We start from the raw sequence: 18,306 nt of genomic DNA, 5'->3' as shown, positions 1-18,306 counted from the left end.
TCTACTATGTAATTGACCTACTATTTCTGAGGATCAAGTTTTTAGTAAAATAAAGAAACTTAAATGAATTAATATACCTCCCATAGATATTCCGATTCAATTTATAAAAGCATTTCCTGACAAATTCATTTAGCCACTAACACAAATTTTTAATTACATTCCAACTTCTTCAGTTTACCCACAGATATGGAAACGGAGTTTGTTACTTCAATCCCTAAAAAAGATATTGAACTTAATTTCGACGGTGTGAGGCCAATCACTTTGACCCCGTTGTTCAGCAAAATATAAAAAATTTTTGTGGCAAATTGGCTAAAAGCTGAAGTTGAGCTCCTCCTTGATCCTCATCAGTATGGTAACAGAAAGAATACATCAACATCCCATTATCTAGTCAGTCTTTTACATTTTATTTTTAAGCATGTTGATCAACCTGGTAAATGGCTAAACTTAATAACAATTGATTTTAAAAAGGGTTTTGATTTGATTGATCATAACATTTTAATTTCTAAGATTTGAATTGATTTTAGAGTGAATGTTGCTGTTGTGAAAATGATTCTGAGTTTTTAATATAATAGGTTCCAAATTTTAAAATATGAGAAGTCTTTCTCTGAACCGGAGCCAGTTTTTTCTGGTGTACCTCAAGGTACCGTTCTGGGTACTATTCTTTTTCTAGTTATGATCAATGATATCGCTAATGATTGTGAAGACCGCTGGAAATATGTTGACGACTTTACCCTTGGAGAAATTTGTGAAGCAAATGAATGTAGTAAAGCTCAAATTTTATTTGGTAACGTGAAGACTAAATCTTCCAATTCAAATATGAAAGTAAATGACAGTAGATCTTCAATTTTAATTATTTCATTTTTAAATTCTTCTGAACCAAATTTTCTACCAACTATCTCTGATATTCTTAAAGTAAGGAAGATTAAGCTCTTGGGAGTTATTATTACCAGTGATTTAAAATGGGAAGCAAACACATCTAGTCTAGTAAAAAAGGGTAATGCTGGGCTGCAGATGCTCAAGCTTATTTCGAAACATGGTGCCCCTCCAGATTCCCTCCTCTGAATATTTACATCTTTTATTCGCCCAATTCTGGAATATGCAGCTCCTGTATGACATTTTGGACTGACGACTGAGCAAAACGCCAGGATCGTAAGAGCTCTAATGATAGTATCAAAGCAGGCAGAAATGTCGTATGAAGAGCTGCTGACAAGTTTAACATGCAAACTCTGAAAAAAAGAAGAGAGAAACTCTGCATGGATTTCAGACGAAAATATCTGATCCACCCAATCCGCAAAACCCCCTTCCCCCCTCAATCCACAGCAAAACGACTCCCGCGCAGGGTTGCAGTGCCTGTTGAGAAACTTCAACCGGTACGCTGTGCCCATCAGAGGTTAGCAAAAAGTTTTATACCTAGTTTCGTAAATATGTACAAAAAAAATTTCTAAGTTTTGACCCATCATATTTTTTATGTATTTTCATTAATTTTATTGTTTTCTATTTATTTTAATTTTAACTTTTTAGCTAAGTGTTACATCTTTTTTAATGTATTTTTTACAGTGAATTATGTTTGACGTGAACGTTCCGTTCTGAAGATGATATATATATACGTATATATATGTATAGTGCTTATAAGATATATATATATATATATATATATATATATATATATATATATATATATATATATATATATATATATATATATATATATATATATATATATATATATATATATATATATAGTGCTTTTTTTTGGACGTAAAATTCAAATTTGCGGTCATGCTGTGATAATAATTTTTGAAATAAAATTCTATTCCATTCTAAATGTAGTGACTATATTTCTTAAAAATCTATGAAAGATAAGTATTATTGTAACAGAAAACAAAGCTGAAAAGATTCTTTTGTAGTGGAAACATTTTATTTTTCCTTTTCCCAATGATTGCTATTAAGTTGTGGTTTGATGAAAGCACTATGGATTCACAACAAAAATGAGGCTCTAAATTATTGTTCTTATGTATACCGAGAACCGTATTGAAGATTAATTTATTCTATATTAATTATAGCAAAGGGTTGAGGTGGCAGCCATACTTTTTACAGAGCTGCTCTTTTTATATTGTAGTATTGGGCTGTAAATAATGAGAATTTTGAGAAATATGTATCTAACAAAAACACAAGTATTTAATAAGTTCTTAATATTAATACAGTGTTGTCAGAACTTGGCAGCAGATTTAGTCATAATTTTCTGTTTTGGTAAATAAAAACCTATTCCTGAAATGCTGCATTTGAAAATACATTCCTTTGTATGGTGCTATGTGTATTCCTCTCTGGAAAGGAAAAATATAACAAATAAAGATAATGAAAAAATAAGGAAATTTTTAATATTCTACCTGTATTCTCATATATAGGCAGAATTTTTTGTGTCGAATATCCTACAGCATTTAATTTTACATTTTTATTTATTTTAGTTCTCGTTTTGTGTTTTAGGGGTTTGAGCTATCATAGAAGGGTAAGATGAAAGTTAAAATAAAAGTAGAACACAGAAATATTAAATTTGTGACAACTTTAGAAGAGTTGTTGTATGATGGAAGTGAACAGAGATAACAGGGTAGGACTAAGAAGGACAAACAATTACTTCCCGTTGACTTGGTGTGGTACTGACCTCAGGTGTCACTAGTCAAAATATTTGGGGGAGGGGGTAGTGGATTTCACCAACTGGCAGGTCGTTTATAAGGACTCATTTGGGCAAAATTGCTATTAAAATTACTTTATTTTTTTTTTCTTTGCCAACTTCAATAATTGGTTTAGTAAAGTAATGGCTATTATTTTACCGAGTTAAATATTTTACTTAATGGCTGAAAACATTTGGGAAGGGGTGTCTCCTTCTCTCCCACACATGACGTCCCTGCCTACAGCTGTAGTACATAACACCAGCATATCCCTTGCAATCGAGAACTCGTCCACTAAGCGTTCATCATAAGGTTTTTCTGTCTGAGATACCTTTTAAGGTTTTTTCTACTTTAATTAAAATAACAAGGAGTCAAAATCTAAGTCAGAACCAAGCGGATTTAAGATTGAAAGAGCTCCTTATTCCAGGTAAGCAAGTAATAGTCTGTCTAAAGAAATTTTTAAAAAAGTTATCAACACCTGTTCACAGAAAAGTATTGGATATTGTCCACAAGTCATTAATTGGAAAGTTTTCCAGTCTGAAGTACCTTTACTTGTATGGAATATGTGACTTTTCAGGAACAAATATGCAACCGTGCGGCGCTACTTCCTCTGCAACTGGGATGCTCAGTATACAGTTTTTTTTTATTCTTTTAAATTGACTGGCTATCTCAGAATTTTTAATTGATGGCACTTCTTCCATCATGTGGCAGAATTGTAGTTTGGTGTCACAAAAAGGCAGAAAACGCCACTTTCCCATTGCACAATTATTTTGGTCACTTTAAAAGTGCTCTAGAGCTTTTAATTTTCGTTTGAATGAGCCCTAATCTGATCTTCTAGGACCATTGGTTGGATACAACCATCCTTTGGAAACAAAAAAGAAAACATAAATCTATTGTATTTCTGTTAGGAAAAATACAAAATTTTATATTTTTGTTAATAGGAGTATGTTTTCTCACTCAGGAATATCTAAACACAATTATAGGTGTGATTAGAACCCCCATGGTAAGGATTTCTTTCATATAGAGAATCTGATGGTATGATTTCCATTAAGATCATTTGTCTTTTTGATGGTGTTTTCTCTATTTCTCAAAAATCAGGCTGATTTTCTCAAGTTTGTAGCACTGGGTTTGTAATATTAAGCTAACTGAATTTTATATATTTGGAATCAACATAAAAGCCAATTATGTGATGTGTTAATTGTTAAAAATTCGTTATTTTAGAATTTTGGTTACTATTGGCCAGAGTTGCTCCTCCCTTATAGTTTGTTATCATGAACTGTTTGATTCTGCATCATATATTCTCTTATGTGTTTTGGAATATATGTAGAATATTTTTCCTTCATTTTTTTCTTCATTCTTTTAATTCTTTTTTTAATTCTTTTTTTTCATTCATTCTTCATTCTTTTTTTTCTTCATTCTTTTAATTTGTTTTAATTTCTTTTAATTTCCCTTTGGAAATTCTTTTAAAGGGAAATTCTTTTAATTTCGCTTTGGCTGCTCAATTTCATATGAAGAGAATTGTCGGGGGGAATATGCTGGATCCGTTTGTATGTACTTGGGGAGCACATCAAAAATTTGTGGCGTTGCTAACAGACGAATTTTTTCCATCCAATTATCTAACAAAATCTTTTTTTAAAATCCGCTCCTTTTTAATTTAGTGTTTTCCCTCAAATTTTAAATCATTTGGAGGTCTTCCCCTTATCTTCCATCTTTCAAAAGAAAGACAAATCCAAATAAACAGGGAAACTTCCTGAAGACAGCAGGAAAAGAAATAGTTTTGTATTCATTAGAAAAAGTTACTCTAATTGTTTTGATTTTGTCATCTCATGTTGTATTGAAAGACATTGTGGACTTTGTCACGGGTTTTTTTGTCGTTTTTGTTTTATGGCTTCCATGTGTGCTGGTATGTGTAAGCAATGTACTAAATAGTTAAAGAATGTGCTAAAAACCATTGAGCTATAAAAAATTCTAGCCCTTTTGAGGAGGGGTATACCAAATAATTTTTCCTACGAGGGGGCGGGGGAACAAAACTCAATACAAATGCTTGCATAAATTCTGTCTGAACTAGAAGTTACAAATTTGTGATGCCAAAAAAGAATTCAAATCTGCGTTTTAGGTCAACATTAAGTTACAATATGCAGTAACTTGGTTAAAATTATATGGGTTTGATATATAGGTATCCAGAAATTGCTGATGTCCTTCTCGTTCCTGTGGAGAAGCGGAGTATAGGGGACTCTCCCTCAATTGAGGGTTAAACCTGTGACAACTTAAGTACACTTAAAGAAAAGAACAGTATTAAGTTCTTATACTGCCATAAGTTATTCTAAAGTTAGTCTATATATTGTCAATCACATAGAGAACTGATATTCCTCAATCAAAATTTAATCGAAGGTTTTTCTTTCTTTGTGAGATGTTTTGTTTTTCGCGTTTCTTATTTGTTTTCGTATTTTGTTGTTTTGTTGCGAGGCATAGGATTGTGTAACGCTCTTACAATTGGACACTTTGTATCACTGTACTAATTAGCAAAATTGGAGTTGAATAGAATGAGCAGGTCAATAACCAAAAGGAGGTATTATGCAGCCATATAGCAGGGATTCATTATTTCTGGGATTCATTATTATATCGGAATTCATATAATACATTTTTATACTTACAGAATTCCTAAGGTTAACATTTTCCTAAAAATTTCTGGATATCTTTCCTGTCCCAAGACAATTCTTCCAAAAACTGTTTTGGTTGAATCATCAAAAAGTATACTACTGAACAAAGCGAGAAAGGAAAAGCTTCCTTCCCAAAAGACAGATCCGGAAGATTCTTCCTCTTTGTAAAAAAAAAAAAAAAAAAAAAAAAAAAAAAAAAAAAAAAAAAAAACATGTAACAAAAGAAATACATTTTTTTAACTTCAACAATTTCTACGGTTAAAATTTTCCTAAAAATTCCTTTTCGGTTTTCCTATCGCAAGTGAATTCTTTCAGAACTACTTTTGTTCAGTCATCAAAATGTATGTCCCTGCATACCGAAAGAAAGGAGAATCCTCCTTTCCTCAAGATAGATCCGCAGGATTCCTTTTTTTAGTAAACTGCGGCAACAGAAATAATTTTATCCCTTCAACCTTATAGCAGGGATTCATCATGGTCTTTCTTTCTTTCTTTTTGGTAAAGCTCCTTGAGGTTTATTTTTTCTGAAGTGAATTTTCAAATAAAACTTAGGAGTAGACTAGCCTACTGTTTAATTATGGACTAGCTAAATTAAACTTGTTTTTAAATAGTTTTAAGGTCAATTTGAGATGTTTTATACACAACCTTAAGCAGGCTCTTTTAGTAAAGATTAATGGCATTTTTGGTCCAGTCGCTAAGTAAATAAGGAACCAATTCAGGCTAATGAAAACGCAACCATGTAAAAGTTGTTTTTGTACAAGGGAAAATGTCCAATTACTTGTTGTTGTTTTTTTTTTTTTCATTTTAGAATAGCTACTGAAATTAGATTAGACGAAGTAGCATTGCAGAGACCCAAAAGACCTTTTATTCCTGACACTGACACTTCAACTAAACGAAGTAAAGTTGAACGCTATGTGGAGTTTACATCAAAAGGATCAAAGAGGTCTTTGGAGGAGGCAGAAGATTCTCAGAAGGAAGCCAAAAAACAATTTGTAAGGACCCCAATCATAGTGGATGAAATGACTGCTTCTCTGTCTTCATCAACGCGGAAACCTGCTCGAAAAGCAGAGATTTCAGAGGGTAAATTATTTATTAATCCGTTAAAAAAGCAAAAAGCGCAATGTAAATGTGTAGGACAACATTTATCATCGTTTTTTTTTTAATACGCTGGAGTTATGCCAAATTTTAAACTGGATTTTGTCTATATTCAATACCAGAAGAAGTAATTGTGAAGACTAGAAATTTCAAAAAAGAGGGGAATTAAATACCAAAATGAAGTATAAAAGATCAGGGCCGGATCGACTAAGTGCGGGACCCCATCTATAAATTAATTTTTTAAGTAAAATCCAAATCCAACATATATATATATATATATATATATATATATATATATATATATATATATATATATATATATATATATATATATATATATATATATATATATATATATATATATATATATATATATATATATATATATATATATATATATATATATATATATATATATATATATATATATATATATATATATATATATATATATATATATATATATATATATATATAGTGTACGACCGCAGAGAACAAAGAAATTTGCAGTTAGAAGATAATCAGCAGCAATAATTACAAGCAACAGTAGAAATAAGAACGTGTCAAAAGTGACAGTCAAGAGCAAAGAACTGTGCTGTTAAAGGACAGCGAGAGTAAGAACGGATCAAAAATGAAAGCGCAGAAGAAAACAAGTATTATGTTAGAACAGCACCATCGCAATCTTCGATGCTAACTAACTGTGGCGTAAAATCCAGTAAATATCTATAAAGATGCCGTAAACTACACAAATGTTATTTACAAGTCATTGGGGCCCTTCAACTCTGTATGTATTAACTGTGGAGTCCTTCATTATCCAACAGTAAAAGTAGCGAAGAAAGATGAGTTACTTGGGGACTGCTGCCTGCTTGGTCGAACTGCATTCCTGCATCAGTGATTTCCAAATGAATTTGTTTGGCCTGTTATAGGACATCACTTGCTCTTTAAAGAGTTCCACAAACAAATACGAAACTGGAACTCATATTTTACTTTAACTTCATTCAGCGTAAGCGATGATCGAACCAAAAATAGTCGTAATATTTTAATGCTTTAAGCTAAAGTCGTAATGTTAAACAGCTGGGCAAATTTATCACACAATCAATTTAGCAGCATACCCATCATATACCTCTGAAGGTGACTTTGGACTATATTCATATTGCCAAATGTCCTTTTTAGACCCCAATGGAGATGTTAAGAAACACCTTTCACATCTTTTAAATTATTAGATCAGTCATAACCCAATAGATCTCTTGGAAGAAATATTATGAGACACAAACAGTTATGCTAAAGGTTACATGAAAATGCAATTATATATATATATATATATATATATATATATATATATATATATATATATATATATATATATATATATATATATATATATATATATATATATATATATATATATATATATATATATATATATATATATATATATATATATATATATATATATATATATATATATATATATATATATATATATATATATATATATATATATATATATATATATATATATATATATATATAATATATACAAAATATGTTCTTTATTACCATTTTGATTCGTTCTTGTCATATGTCATGTAACCGCATATTTTGTTCTTTCTTCACTTTTGTTTTTGTGTCGTTGTGATTCCCGCTGCAACTTTTCTTTTTAAACCATATTTCTATGCTTTTCAATTTCGTTTTGACATGTTTTAATTGTTGTTTTTTTTAATATTCTATTTACATATATCTTTGATCTTTACTTTCGTTTACCATTGCTTCGGACATTTTACACTGCCTTTTGCCGTAGCGGCTTTGGTTGGTCTTGTCACTTTTGATGGTCTAGGTTGTTCATTATGACCCGTCGTACATTTACATTTCTCAGGTCGTTTTCTGGATATTGTCTCATTTGATGGTCCAGTTTATTCATGTTGAGCTTACGGTATTGTTCTCTTTTCTTCTTTATTGTGCTCATTTTGTGCTTACCTTAATTTACGTTTGTGTCCCCTAGATATTATGAAAATGCCTTTTGCAATTTGTATCACCGAATATGGACACGTGAATGTACATATTTCTAAATTTTTGTTCTCCAAGTTCATCTAAAACGGTTTTAAAATCTATTTCCCTTGCGTCTTCACTTTTAATCAACATAATTGCTTAACTTTTTAGTCTATCCTGATTATTGTTGATATCAGGTAGTTTTTTTATTGGTTTTAGCCTGGAAAATGATCTCTCTCCAGAAGCAACGCTTCTTGGAATTGTTAAGAACATTTCACTATATCGAAAGTTAATTGTTCATTTTGATGGCAGCGCGGGGCCCCTTCAGACTCCTGGCCCAATCGCTCCAATCGCCCCTTTATCCGGCCCTGTTAAACATCACACAGATTAATTTTTTATATTTGATTTACTATCATTCCGTTCCAATTTATGTTCTTTTAATCTCGTGAAAAGATCTGAAATATTGAAGAATTCAGATACTTTGGTTCATGTACGTGCCTTTTATTTGGGGGGGGGGAGGCAACCACTTAATAATAGCAAAAACTAAGCGTTTTGTTTTAAGAATGCTGTTTAAAATTTAGGGGAGGGAAGTCACAAGATTCTTGAGTTTTGAAGGGAATGGGCCAGAAGTCCCTGCTGTCTATCTGCAATCATGCCTGATTTGGTGTAAAATTGTGCTTTTTGAAGTTAAGCATTTGCATGGTCTCATCGACGATATAGTGCTACCATGTGTGTACATAGGACTGTAAAAAGGGGAATATAATTATGTGCTCTAAAAAGTGTGCGATGGTCCTTGTTCTGTTTAAAATTTTCAGGCCAACTGCTACGCTTCATGGACCTGTAAATAGTACCTTTTCTAAAAGTTAAGATACTCAAATTTATGTTTTATGGTAACTCCAGTTGCTAAGATGAAATATAACCGCTGTGAATACAAAAGCGCAAATGCCTACATAATAGTAAATTGTTAATGCATTATAATTTAAAAGTAATAATATATATAATGAAGTATGAATGTTATATTATCTTATGATATTATGAATAACAACATGGACATTCAATGGTTTGTTGAAAGTGTTGAAAATGTTTACCATGAGTGTGGATACGCAAATTAGCACGTCTGAAACAGCATACCAACGCCTATTTTCGTATCATCTAGAGGCATCTCACAGGCGTTTCTTGGGATTATTCATTGACCAACATTAAGTATTTTGAGAGTTCATTTGCAATACAATTGCCTAAATAGGACAAAATGAACTGGCAAGCTTTTTTTTTTGGAAATATGTTGAGACATTTTAATTCGTGTGTTGAAGTTCCTGGTGAGCATTTTCAAACCTCCTGTAAACAATTTGACGATCAGAATTATGTTAATCATAATATCTTCATTTAATATTTTTGAACAGAAATTAATATATATTTATAATTTATTTTTCTTAAAACAGACCCGGATATAGGTTTTTTTCTCAGAGGGGAGGGGGTAACTTTAGACTTTGCCTCCCTCTGCCGCACCATCAATATTATAAATATTACACTTTTAGCCCGAAAATATTATAAATTAAACTTGTTTTGCCGCCTCCGGGCGTGCCAGTCGGGACGCTTGTCCCCTCTAGCCCCCCTAGATCTGGCCCTGTCTTAAAGTAAGATGATATTTCTTCCTGAAAAATGTTTATCATAAACCCATATGGACCGAATTGGCATTTTTGAGTCAGTAAACACCCACACACACAAACACATAAAGCAAGCTAATATAATAGGGCTAGGCATAAAAAAAATCGAAATGTCAAGGAGGCTGTAAAAAATGTTAAAAAAAAGGTAAAAAACGCTTAGAACTCATAGGATCAAATGGGAATAAACTAAATAAAGATACTAATACAATTTTAGTCTCATAACTAAAAATTACAAAATACCTATAAAAAATGTTAAAAAGAAAGTAAAAAACGTTTAGAACTCATAGGATCAAATGGGAGTAAACTAAATAAAGATACTAATACAATTTTAGTCTAAAAATTACAAAATACCTTCTATTACAAAAAAACAAAAAAACAAAAACAAAAACAAAGAAACGAGAGACTAAAAAGAAAGCTCAAAATTTGCGAATTAAACAACCGAAAGTTAAAAAAAAGAGTGGGGGGTAAAGAAGAAAAAGGTAGGCGAGGTCGGAGGGGGGAAATTGACTAGGGAAAAGGGAACTCGACCGGATATTGTGGAAGGTATTGTTGGCGAACCTTAAGGAAAATTCTATTCTCCTTTCCTTGAGGGCGACTAGCTTGTTTCTCCGGAGAAGGGTCTTCGCCCTCATTGAAGATAATTCTTTAGTTCCTTTTTTGGATTGCCTCTAGTCTGTCTTAAAATTCGTCAGAGATGTCTGGATTCCAAATAGAATAGGTGTACTCAAGGATTGGGCATACATTAACTAGGAAAATTCTTAAACTATGGGATTTTGACGAATTTTTTAAGGAGGTTAAAGACGGAAAATGCGGCATTTGTATATTTTAATATACCATTAATATAGAATGAAGTCACTAGAGCGGATGACATCCAGTAGTTTCATACTACTTGCTTATATTTTGGGGGGGGGATTGGGCAAATGAAAGAAGTGGGAGCTCTTATGGAAATTAATTGTTAACATTCCTGACTTTAAAGGATTAACTGTCATATTATTAGTAACGGTTTCATCTTGTACCTGTTCCAGGATACTCATTGAACTGCTTTTAAAGTGGTTGTGGTTTTGCATTCATGCCGGGCCTCATTCATCTTCGCTACTCCGTATCCTAGGGTGTATTTGGAGTCTTCTAGACTCAAGCGCTGGTAAAATGACATTGAGAGACCATGGATGCCTTATATTTGTATATGGTCTAGAATTATTATGGGTAAAACTGTTGGGATTTGTCCAACTGCCTGTCTTAATAATCTGTGTATGGCCACCCTGTATTCTTGTGTCATTTTATAGTCTACTACATACCAATTGCAGGACGTTGAGGAACCATAGATACTTTGCATTAAGATATAGTCCAGATTTCTCATGTTAAAAATAAGTTTTCAAAGAAAAGTAAAGAGCTCCATTAAACCTAAAATGAGCAGGAATAAAGTCAAATAATCTTCCAAGTGTAAAACCTCCGCAAATCACCATCAATAAATAAATGAAACCCAAAACGAACAGAAATTATAATAATTGACTAATCAAGTTCAGTTTTAACTTCACTGAAAACAAAATACATTCTAAATGTTTTGACTTTTTGACTTTAATAAATCAAAAACTTTTAAGACTTTCAGAAATAAATATCAGTATATGAATAATAAACTGTCAATCTACATTCATTTGTTGTTTATTTTTGTCAGTAAAGTGCAAATTATGTTCTGATCTTGAGAAGGCCCTCCTCAGGTTATCAGCCCTCCTCATGTTGATTTCTGCTTGTTTTGAGTTGGACTCGGTTATTTATTGTAGTTTCTGTTCGGTTTGGGTTTCATTTGTTTATTAATGGTGATTTTTGGTAATTTTACGCTTGGAAGATTATTTTACTTGATTCCTACCATTTTTGGTTTAAATGAGCTCTTTACTTTTCTTTGAAAAACTTGTTTTACCTTCAGTTGTTTTTGGGATATTGCTGAGATGTCTTATTGGCAACCAACAAACACAGAGTGCCTTCTGATTTAGTTTTAAAACAATGTTTAATTCTAAAGCATAATGGGCAACAGTAATCGGGGTCATAGTATTCATAGTATACACATAGTGCCTTTTGGCTAGATCAAAATCCGCCACAACTTTCCCCTAAAAGTGTAACTTAATAATGTAGGCTGTTCTTGAGATATTGCTTTGTCACGTTTTTGAAAGTCCATGTCCTCATAGTTTGTTTTGATTTAGCTTGCATAGTAGCAATAGTTGTAGTAGCATTATTACCAGTATGCACATAGCACATTTGGTTGTCTTCAACATTCCCTTCAACACACGCTGAAATTTTCAACTTTATACCATAAACCGTTCCTGAAGCATTGCTGATATGTTTCGTCAATGCTCAGTATTTGAGCATATTTGATACCCCTCAGTTTTGACAATCTGCATGCACATAGTGTCTTTGGTTTTGTTCAAATTTATCCTCAATATTCTCTCAAATTTTCACCTTCATACACTTAGCCATAATAGTACTAGTATCATAGTAGTAGTGATGGTAGTAGGAGAAGTAGTCGCACTAGTGGTATTGTATTAGTAGATGTGGTAACAGTAGTAGCATGTATATGTTGTCTTTTTGTCAGTCGAATACCCCTCTCATAGCACACCGGAAGTTTCATCTTGATGCGGTAAGCCGTTCCAAAAATATTGATGATGTGCCCTCTTGACCCCTTTTTGAAGCGCTTTTAATTAAAGTTACAACTGAAGTAGTAGTTGGAGTAGTTTAGCTGCAGTAGTAGTAGTAGCACTAGTAGTAGTATGCACAAATTACCTTTTGGTCAGTTGACCTTCCCCTTTGGTCAGTTGAATACCAAAATCCATTCTTTTGCTCTGTCCATTTGACAATCTGCATGTACATAGTGGGTTTTGATTTAGTTCAAATTCCCCCTCAATATTTTGTCAAATTTACACCTTCATACATGTAGCTTTATTAGTACTAGTGCCAGTAGTAGGTGCAATAGTAGCAGTAATAGTGTTGCATCAGTAATAGTAGCAGTAGTATTAATAACAGCAGTAGCAGGTACATGTTGCTTTTTGGCCCGTCGAACACCTTTCTCATGATGCTCTAGAAGTTTCATCTTGATACGGAGAGCCGTTCAGTAAATTTTGCTGATACGCCTGTGTCAGCGATCTGTATGCAACATAGTATGTTATGATTTAGTTCAACTTTCCCCTCAACGTTTCCTCAGATGTCCATTTCAATATCCTCAGTCTTGCTAGTACTCACTACAGAAGCAGTAGTTTTAGTGGTACTAGTAGTGGTAGTAGCAGCAGTACAAGTAGTGGTAGTAGTAGCAGCGTGTAAGTGTTGTCTTTTTGCTCATTTCACCATCTCTTTTATCATTTCCTGAAAACTCCAAGTTAATATACTTAGTCATTCCTGAGTTGCGCCCTTTCGAAACCCTGCATGCACATAACGTGTTTTAATTTAGTACAAGAGTCCCCTCAATATTCTCTGAAAGACTCACCTGAATGCCCTTCGTCTTTTGGGAAAGTAAAGTTCAAAAGTGTCCAGCTTTCTCAATAACATATACTTTTATGTAAACAATGGACATGTTACCTAGCTTACATCACTTGCCCTGAGGGCTCTGGGGGGGGTGGAATCCCCAAGGACATAATTACTGGACCTTTCAACAATGCTGAACAAAATAGCTGTCTCAAAATTTGATTGGATGTGTTTTGGGAAATGAAGGGTATGGGGATGGGTGGTTGCCCTCCAATTGCTTTTGACTCGTAAAAAGAGCACGAGAACTTCCAATTTCTAATCAAGTGATTCACCTCTGAAGTTTATATGACCACCCGTTCCCTAAAAACCATATGTGCCCCTTGGGCATAATTCAGAATCCTTGCCGCTGGATTCTAGGGGGTTGTGTAACCCTGGAGGCATTGTTATATGATCTTTGGACTATTTTGTATAAAATCGCTATCTCACAGTTTCGATCAGCTGCGTTTGGGAAAAAAAATGGCATCGGGGGTGGGGGGGGGGGGCTAGTTGCCCCTATCACTTTTGACTCTTAAAAGGGATCTAGAATTGTCAATGTCCAATCAAATGAGCCTCCTCTAAAGTTTGCTCCACCACCCCTTCCATAAAAACCTTATATGCCCCCCGGGGCATAACTTACAACCCTTTCCTCCAGCTTCTGAAGGATTGTGTCAACCCCGAAGACCTTGCTACATGATCTTAGTACTATTTTTAACAAAATGGCTATCTCAAAATTTCTATCGGACGCATTTGGGAAAAGGAGGACGTGGGGGAGGGGACAAGTTGCTCTCTGATCACTTTTGACCCTTAAAAAGGGCCCTATAACTTCTGATTTCCAATCGAATGAGTCCTTTCTGAAGTTTTATAGGACCACCCTTCCCATAAAAAAACCTTATATGTTATAATGGGCAACTAGTATTATTTATAGCCCTTGCCCTGATGGCTGTGGATTAGGATTGTCATCCTCATAAACATAACTACTGGACCTATCAAGTATGCTCAACAAAATAGTTGTCTTAAAATTTTGATTGGATGTGTTCGGGAATGATGGGCGTGTGGGGGGAGGGAGCTGGTTGCCCTCCAATCCCTTTTGTCTCCTAATAGGGGTACTAGAACTTTCAGTTACAATCGAATGAGCTCCTTTCGAAGTTTCTACGACAATCCCTTCTATACGAAGCGAAGTGCTTTGGTAAAAAAAAAAAAAAATTATACATTGTGCCCACATCGATCTTTACTTAGGCAGCGCTATTGCGCTGCTTATGAAAGGCAAAACCCCGTTTTCCATACATTTCATAAATACCTGTTAATGGTCAAATGTATCAAACAGTTCGTGGTAACGAACTGTAAGTAAGGAGCGACCCGGCTCAATGGTAACCGAAACTCTAGAAAACGGTATTTTGATACAAATAGATACATCAAAAGAATCAAATTTTAATGCTGATTTAAAATATATAAGTTTCATCAAGTTTAGTCCTAATCATCAAAAGTTACGTGCTTGAGAAAATTTGACCGATTTTCGAAAAAAGGGGGGAAAACCCTCTAAAAGCTATAGAAACTTAATGAAAATCACACCATCATATTCACCGTATCAGAGAACCCTACTGTAGAGGTTTCAAGCTCCTATCTACAAAAATGTGGAATTTTGCATTTTTTTGCCAGGTGCGTGTTTATTTTTTTTTTTTTTTTTTTTTTTTTTCCAGGGGTGATGGTATAGACCCAGGGGTCCGAGAATATAGTGGGAGGGCTCATTGGAATGGAATGAAATTAAAAGTTCTAGTGCCCTTTTTAAGTGACCAAAAAATGGAGGGCAACTAGGCCTCCTCCCGCGGTAATTTTTTCTAAAAGACAAGTATGTCTTTTAGAATGACTTAATCCTCCGAAGTTCCTGGGGGGAGGGCTGAAAGTTGTGAACTTTACCCAGTGTTAACATATAGTATTGGTTATTGGGAATTATACAGACGTTTTCAGAGGAGATTTTTCCTGGTAGTGGGGGGTGGGTGTGTCGGGGGTTATGTGGGAGTATCTTTCCATGAAGGTAGTTTTCATGGGGGAGGAACATTGCTATGAAGGGGACGCCGGACTTCCCAGCATTATTTAAAAAAAAATCAGAAATTAAATATAAAAAACAAGTTTTTCAACTGCAAAAGCAGCAACATCAAAACTTTAAACGAACAGAAATTATTACATATATGATTGGGTTCACCCCCTAGTCAATACCTCGCTCTTTAAACCAAAGATTTTTTAGTACTTTCATAAGAGCCATTTATTCTAATTAGCGGCCTTTGTGATTAAGCGGTCATTTTTAAAGAATTGGAATAAAATCCGAACTTTAGCTTAAAGAGCAAGGTATTGACTAGGGGGCGAACACCCTAATATATGTATTAAAAATATATGAATATAGAACTTCGTTACGTAAGTTAATTCGTAAGTTACGTATATTTATTACTAATAAAAGCGTTCTTAAATAAAATTAAACAAGTTTCGAGAAAGCCATTTAACCAAATAAAATTAAATGAATATGCACATTTTGTTTTAATTATTCATGTCCGGTGAGCCAATATCAAAACCTGCATTTATTAAAAAACGTTCAAAAATTAAATAATAAAAAAAAAAGTTTTTTTAACTGAAAGTAAGGACCGACGTTAAAAATTAAAACGAACAGAAATTATTCCGTATATGAAAGGGGCTGTCCCCTCCTCAACGCCTCGCTCTTTACGCTAAAGTTTGACTTTCTCACGACTCAATTTTTTTAAACAATAAAAAACTTTAGCGTAAAGAGAGAGACAGTCCCTTTCATATAAGGAATAATTTCTGTTCGTTTTAAGTTTTAACGTCGTTCCTTTCTTTCAGTTAGAAAAAACTTGTTTTTTTATTTAATTTCATAAAATTCTAGGTTTTGGTGGGAAGTATGGTCTTGTACTGACTCCCAGTTTTTTTTTTTTTTTTTTTTTTTTTTTTTTTTTTTTTTCTTGAAATTAGAAATTTCTAATTTTAAATAACCATAAAATTGTGGATGAGTTAGAGTTCTTTCAAAAGCCTGACGGGTCCTATGGAATGATGACATAATTATTTTTACTGGGAGTATAATAGGAGTAGGGCTAATATTATATACTGTAGGTCTAACATTAACACACTGTATTTTGCTCAGAAGAATTATGCAAGAGTAAATAGGACTAGGGAGTATTTTCCGAAAATTTCGGTCAGTTCCCATCACTGACTCTGTGTTTCTTTTTTCTTTACATTAATTAATTTTTAATTTGTTATGTTACTTATATATATATATATATATATAAATATATATATATATATATATATATATATATATATATAATAAAAATTATAATTTATTTATTACCCACTATAAAAAAGAAGCAGCGTAAATCAAGAACAAAAAAAAAAAAAAAAGAAAAAAAAAGCAAACTCGCACACTTAACAATTATTTAATTAAAATAACGTAAAGTATGGTGCGCAGTAAGACCTGCAGATAACAACAGCTATCCTGCAAGCACAGTCACTTTTTTCCTGTAAATCAGGGAGGCCGAATCGCAATATTAGATGCCGGTTCCAGAACCACAGAGGGAGGCACAAAAGGTACCAAGAAAATTTAAAATAATAAGTCCGGATAGAATTCAGATCTTTAGGCTTCAGAATTGGAAGAAAACCAGATAAAGAAAGAATAGAATGATCGCAAAATGAAGAATATAATTTCCCAAGTGCTTTTCTATTGTACCTCTCTCTATTTGCAAAAACTTTTGAATACCCTACCTTAATTTTTTTTTTTTTTTTGCATTAGAAACTGTCAGAGCCTAAAGGATTTTTATATTATTAGTAATGTTAAGACCAAGCCCCTAAAAAGTAGAGACCCAGGGAATAGAGAAAATATCACAATTAAGAGGGAGAATTACACTCAACTTAAATGAAGTATATTCGCACTCATCAACGTTCAACATAAACCCAATCCGTCTGAACTGGTCTGAGATCCAGCTGACAGAATGTGAGACTGCAGCCCTAGAACGACTGACAAGGAGAACATCGTCCGCATAAGCAAGATACGAGACATCAATTTCATCAGAAATGAAAGTCGAAGGCAAGGATAAAAGAATAGGAGCAGTACATAACTTAAAAATAGTTGGAGAAAGCACACCACCTTGTCGGACTCCACGCCAAAGAAACACCTTTGAATCAGAAACTGCTCCATTACATTTTACCCGAATAAAAGAGTTCGAATACCAGTACTGTAACAAATCAACAATAGAAAGGTTAATACTGTTGGAAAAAAATGAGTAGTGCATCTGAGTGGTCTGTACTATTGAAATCTTTTGAAAGATCAAGAGCACAGATATGAAGGGAAGATTTATCATTAAAAGATAGCAACACGAGGGAAGCTAGAACACGATGGGCGTGCTGACATCCCAGTCTTTTTTGAAAGCCAAATTGGTTTTCACCAAAATTAACATTTTCTGAAATGAAAGGGAGAAGAATATATTCAAAAACTTTGCTAAGAGTGCACGACACAGTAATTGGTCGATAAGAACTACACTCTGACGAAGTTTTTCCACGCTTCAAAACAGAGGTGACTGTGCCACAGAGAAAACTGTCGGGAACCATAGAAGTATATATATATATATATATATATATATATATATATATATATATATATATATATATATATATATATATATATATATATATATATATATATATATATATATATATATATATATATATATATCGTTTATATATTATAATACA

At 33.2% G+C, this 18,306-nt stretch overlaps 1 protein-coding gene across 4 annotated transcripts in view; it reads left to right on the top strand.

The window, feature by feature from the left end:
- LOC148951589 (uncharacterized) overlaps positions 1-18,306 on the top strand; it is an 81,361-nt gene that overhangs the window by 14,065 nt on the left and 48,990 nt on the right. For all 4 annotated transcript variants that reach the window (XM_089090355.1, XM_089090358.1, XM_089090356.1 and 1 more), the window contains exon 3: positions 6,132-6,403. In XM_089090355.1, the coding sequence (XP_088946481.1) occupies positions 6,132-6,403 (272 nt within the window). The remainder of the gene's footprint in view (positions 1-6,131; positions 6,404-18,306) is intronic.

This window comes from Artemia sp. Qi Xiang Cuo, chromosome 6 (genome assembly GCF_049724085.1).
Source record: "Artemia sp. Qi Xiang Cuo chromosome 6, ASM4972408v1, whole genome shotgun sequence".
NCBI lineage: Eukaryota > Metazoa > Arthropoda > Branchiopoda > Anostraca > Artemiidae > Artemia > Artemia sp. Qi Xiang Cuo.
The sequence above is the reverse complement of the archived record's forward strand: the minus strand, read 5'-3'. Positions and strand labels throughout refer to the sequence as shown.